This window comes from Cariama cristata, unplaced genomic scaffold, assembly GCF_000690535.1.
Source record: "Cariama cristata isolate BGI_N322 unplaced genomic scaffold, ASM69053v1 scaffold10705, whole genome shotgun sequence".
Lineage (NCBI taxonomy): Eukaryota > Metazoa > Chordata > Aves > Cariamiformes > Cariamidae > Cariama > Cariama cristata.
In genome coordinates, this window is record NW_009615808.1 from 1 (window position 1) to 4640 (window position 4640).

General features: G+C 39.6%; 1 protein-coding gene across 1 annotated transcript in view; it reads right to left on the reverse strand.

Moving 5' to 3' along the window:
• Nucleotides 1-2645: 2645 nt before the first annotated feature.
• Nucleotides 2646-4640, reverse strand: part of RXFP1 (relaxin/insulin-like family peptide receptor 1) — a 33649-nt gene continuing 31654 nt past the window's right edge. The window contains exon 17 of the mRNA XM_009699966.1: nt 2646-3161. Within this exon, the coding sequence (XP_009698268.1) occupies nt 2860-3161 (302 nt within the window). The 3' untranslated portion in view covers nt 2646-2859. The remainder of the gene's footprint in view (nt 3162-4640) is intronic.

Here is a 4640-nt window from a genome sequence, read left to right on the forward strand (position 1 = left end):
TTTGTTTGGTTTGGTTTTTTTTTTTTTTTAAGCGACCTTTTTTAAGTAGTTCACGTGGATTTTTGTTTCCCCTCAGCAGCTCCGGGCGAGCCTGGAGTTCTTTCAGAAATACTTGATGACTCGCATGGATGTTGTATGTAAGTCACCGAGTAAAATAACTTTGTGTATCAGTTCTGACTTTTAGACTCTTCCAGAATCAGTTCTGACTTTTAGACTCTACCCTTGCAGCTCAAGCGATCTCATACATGAAATGCTCTCTCTTTTTTTTTTGGCTAATGTGGTGGATGCAAAGTTAGTATATGTGGTACGTTCAGAACTCATCACTGGTGGGGAAGTGGTGTCCTGCGAGGAGGTATTGTCAGCCCTCCTTTTTAAGAGCTGTTGCCAGCGGAAACCCTGCCAACTCCAGAGAAACTTATTGAGCTAACTTCAGGCTTTCTCTATGCACACTTTTTCTTCATATTAAGGATGGGATAATATGGCAAGTCGTGGCTTATTTATGAGCTTTTGATAAGCCCTGTATCTCAAACCTTACTATTTTTAGCAATATTGCAATATATTTCTATAAAACTGCAGATTTTTTTGCAAGGTGTTTGATTACTGCCAACGATTTTACACTATCTTTTGCTGTAATGAAGTGCCTTATGATGGACCATATATCTCTGCATGGTAGAAGTTTAACAGCATTGTTTACTGATAGGAGGGATTATTTTGAACTGTAAGTAAAAGCTTCCATCGGTTAGAAAAGAGTCTGTGAAATGCGTTCTCCTGTCTCTCAGGAAGCACTAGAGCTTTTTCAGTATTTGGTCCTACTTTTTATCTCTGCCTTAAGCAGTTACTAGTTAGTCAGTTTAGAGCTTACCGTTAACAGAACCTTTTGGTCTGAAAGATCGCTAATCTGTAATAATCAGCTGTACTGAAACTCCTGTACCTGCACCAGAGCACTGTGAAAAAAGTAATGCTGAAACGTAATGGCAGGCTGCAGGAGAGCGTGGCTTTACCATGATTTATTAGTCAGCCTTATTTTTACTGGTAGGAGGACTTTTTAAAAGACAAACTGTAGTTTTCTTATCAAAACAATAAAGATATTACAAAAAATTCTGAAATAATGAATATTCTTGTGTTACTTATAGAAACAAAGATGACATTGAATATATCCATAATCAGGTTAAGTGAAAATCAGAAGTAATGGTAAGGACAGACATACTTGCATACCTCATGAAAAACCGTTACGGTCATTGAGAAGGCTTGGCCCCTCAGAGTGCACAAGTTCTATTAAATTGAGTTCCACTTGCCCCAGTTAAAGGCAATCCATGTGGCAGGATTTCACTTAGCTGTTTTTAACCCCACAAACCAAAATGTTGCTAAGCAACTCGGAAAAGAAGTCGTCTTGTTCAGCAGATAATCTTTTATTTCGATAAAACATACAGTAGTGGAAACAAGATGCTTAACAATCTTCAAGGCAATCCAAAGTTCTGTAAACAGTTAAAGTGCAAGTCACACTTTTTTTAATTCTACTTCTTACGCTGTTAAGAAGTTAAGTGCAAACGTTGGAAATGTCTTTTAACTTTATTTTAAAACGCTTCAAATCATCAATGCAGAAGAAGCATTTCTTTTACCTTTGTGGGCTTCTAGGCCATCGGACTGTGAATATGATACTGAAAGAAGGAGGAAAGTTGTAATTCATAATGGAAAAGATTATCTTCAGTAAGTGTATGCAAAGGAACTGCCTCTAGAGGATTGTTTCAGATGGGTAATTTGATGTTTACCTTTGTAACACTGGGAAGTAAAAATAATGCTCCAAAAAGTGCTGAATGGCTGTGGTTCTTAAATTATTTTAACCACAATGCATCCAATCAGATGCACAAGGTGGTTAAAATGTCGATGTCGTGGCACTTACTAAGACTGATAGTCTTCTATTGTTCCACATACAGAGATAGACATCTTCAGACTGAAAGTTGTTGAAGTCTGCAAGCTGTGGGGAGCTACTTACAGTAGCTCATTAAGACACAGAGAGGAAACGAGCAGCATCAAGATGGTGGGATATTCAGTCCAGTCTTTCCAGGAAAGGAGGCTCTTCTGAAGGAGGAAACTTCCACCAGCTATAGCTGGGGGACGCTCAGTTGACGAAAAAAAACTTTTTTCTTTTTTTTTTTTTGGCATCTTCCCCACAGTTCTGGTTTTGCCTGAATTAGAACAATCATTACAATTTCAGAAAATTCTTTACATGAATGAAATAGTTGGTAAATTTTTAAAAGGAATGAAGTTTTCACTGTTTGGCTCTGACAAGTAAACTGGTCTAATTATGAAATTTAAATATTTTTCTTAGAGCTATTTCTCCCTAAAGCTTTTAGGACTTGATGCAGCCTAAACAGAGCCAGTCAGAAACTTTGAGGAGAAAAAAAGAATTCTTAATGAGGAAACCAATTAACTCTTAAAAAAAATTCAACTGTTGAAATGGGGAATTTTAAAAAAAAAAAGTTTAATGAAAATAACTCCCCCCCCGCCAAAGATAGGTGATTTTTGAAACATTCTGCTTTCAGGATGAGATGTTTTAAATGACAATTCGTGTTTTTTTTTCCACACGCCTGGTTTCTGGGAGGAAAAATCCCAAACAACTGACTTCTCATTTTGATCTAGCACGAGTTGTCAAAATGTCAGGTACCATTGCGAGATGGTAAAATTATTGTTGTGTCGCTTTTACCCAGAGACAGACACACTGCTCCCTCTTTTTCCTGCTTCGGTTCAACGTGAGCCCAGGTGTCATACCTCCCCCATTTTTCCTCCTTGCTGTAAAGCAGTAAGCCCACAGATGTGAAGCTAACAGTGCAGATGTCACCGTGAAGGTTCAAAATGTAATTACGTGTATGAATTTAGTCTTGTTGACTGTGTAGTCATCGAAGCATCAGAGGAGTCTGTACAAAGCACAGGTTTCGTTACCTTCGACGAAATTTCGTGCATTGGCCACATCTCTACCCAAATGAATGATGGACCGTATGTTTTCCGACTGCTTTTATCTCTTTTGGATCTTCTTTGTTTGTAATTATACCAAACCTGATGGATCATTTCTTTGAAAGGTCGCGTAGTCAAAGTGTAGAGAAGAGGATTCAAAGCACTGTTTATTGGCAGTATAAAAATCACCACCCAAGAAGTTATGGTACCTTAGGAAGGGAAAAAGAAAGGAAGCTGTAACATGCATTCCAGCGTTTGTACCCCTTAATTAATGCAAGCACTCGATGCCTTTGCAGCACAGCTTTCTGCTGAGAGGGGTGGTCGTGCGCTCCTACGCTGAGTTCGTGTCACAACAGGTACTTTTCTTTTTCTTCTCACTGTTATGCTTCCACTGCCCTCTTACCTTCCTCTGTTTCCAGGACTGCCTGCAAAACCTGACATTTTTTATTCTCTCAGTAGTTCAATTTCTCCCTCTTTTCTGTACCATAGCTCCCTATTTGCCCTGGCACATTTCTTCTGGCTGAGCCCCATTTTCTTGCCCCAAAACCTTTTGTCTCTGCTTTACTCCCTATCTCTTCCTGTGATCTCTGTTCCCCATCCTCTTCCCATGACTAGCAGCATGCAATCCTAACGATGCCCCTGATGTCCTGTCCCACTGCAAAGCAACATCCTCCAGTCCCCGTATCCCCTCAGAGGCTGGTCTTCTCCTCTGCACCAGGACTACTCCCCTCTTCCCCTCACAAAGGGCATTGTATACATCTTCCTGATACCCTTCTTGCCCTCTTCGTAAGAATTTCCTGTGTTCACACTGTCTTCCTTTTTGAAAGTTTCCTGCTCTCCTGCCTATATCGGAGTCTGTGTGCATTTTTACAGAGTCCTCTTCTCATCCTTACTGTTTGGGAGACCTGAGGGGCAGGTGGAGAAGGGACAGGCTTACAGTGCTGAAAGATGTTAGTGGGTGCTCTCTGTTGCACTGTTTGATTTATAAAACAATTATAGAACCGTTCCAAGCTGCACAAAAAGCTTAATTCACTCTCCCTTCACCCCGTCCTCCCGGCTTTACGATTTTGTTGCAATATCAATACGTTCCCGTTGACACCCATCACATCGCCTACCGTTTTGGAAACGAGTAGATGCATAGTTCAAAAGCTGCCACAGTCTATCCCCAAAGAAAAAGAAATGCTATCAAACGGGGTTTAAAACTTCTGTAAACTTAGACAGCTATCTGTGATGTCTTTAATTTTATGAAATGAGTAATGACTGCTTAATCTAGTTTATTTAACGCAGAACGTTCGTTTGCTGAACCCGGGATCGCCCTGTGGTTCAGCAAGATTTCTTCAATGTTTCTTGACTCAGAATACATCTGCTTCTACTTGTCACAATATTTTCTTTATAATTTCTTAGGTAGTTTGATAACTTCATGAAGAAATACTTTAGATTTAAAATAACTGAAAATATTTGACATAATCAACGTAACTTCCAGACATTTGAAACATAAGTCAAAACTTTGAAAAGCTGACTCCCAACACTCCTGGTCGGCACATAAGACAAAATCCCCTGACCTAAAATGTTTTCTCACAGGTGTTGTATTGTGACATATATCTGTAAGTTGAGTCTGAATCCGCTATTGCTGGTGGTACTGTTCATGTTCACATGTTCTTTCTAACAGGGTTTACAAACCCTACACG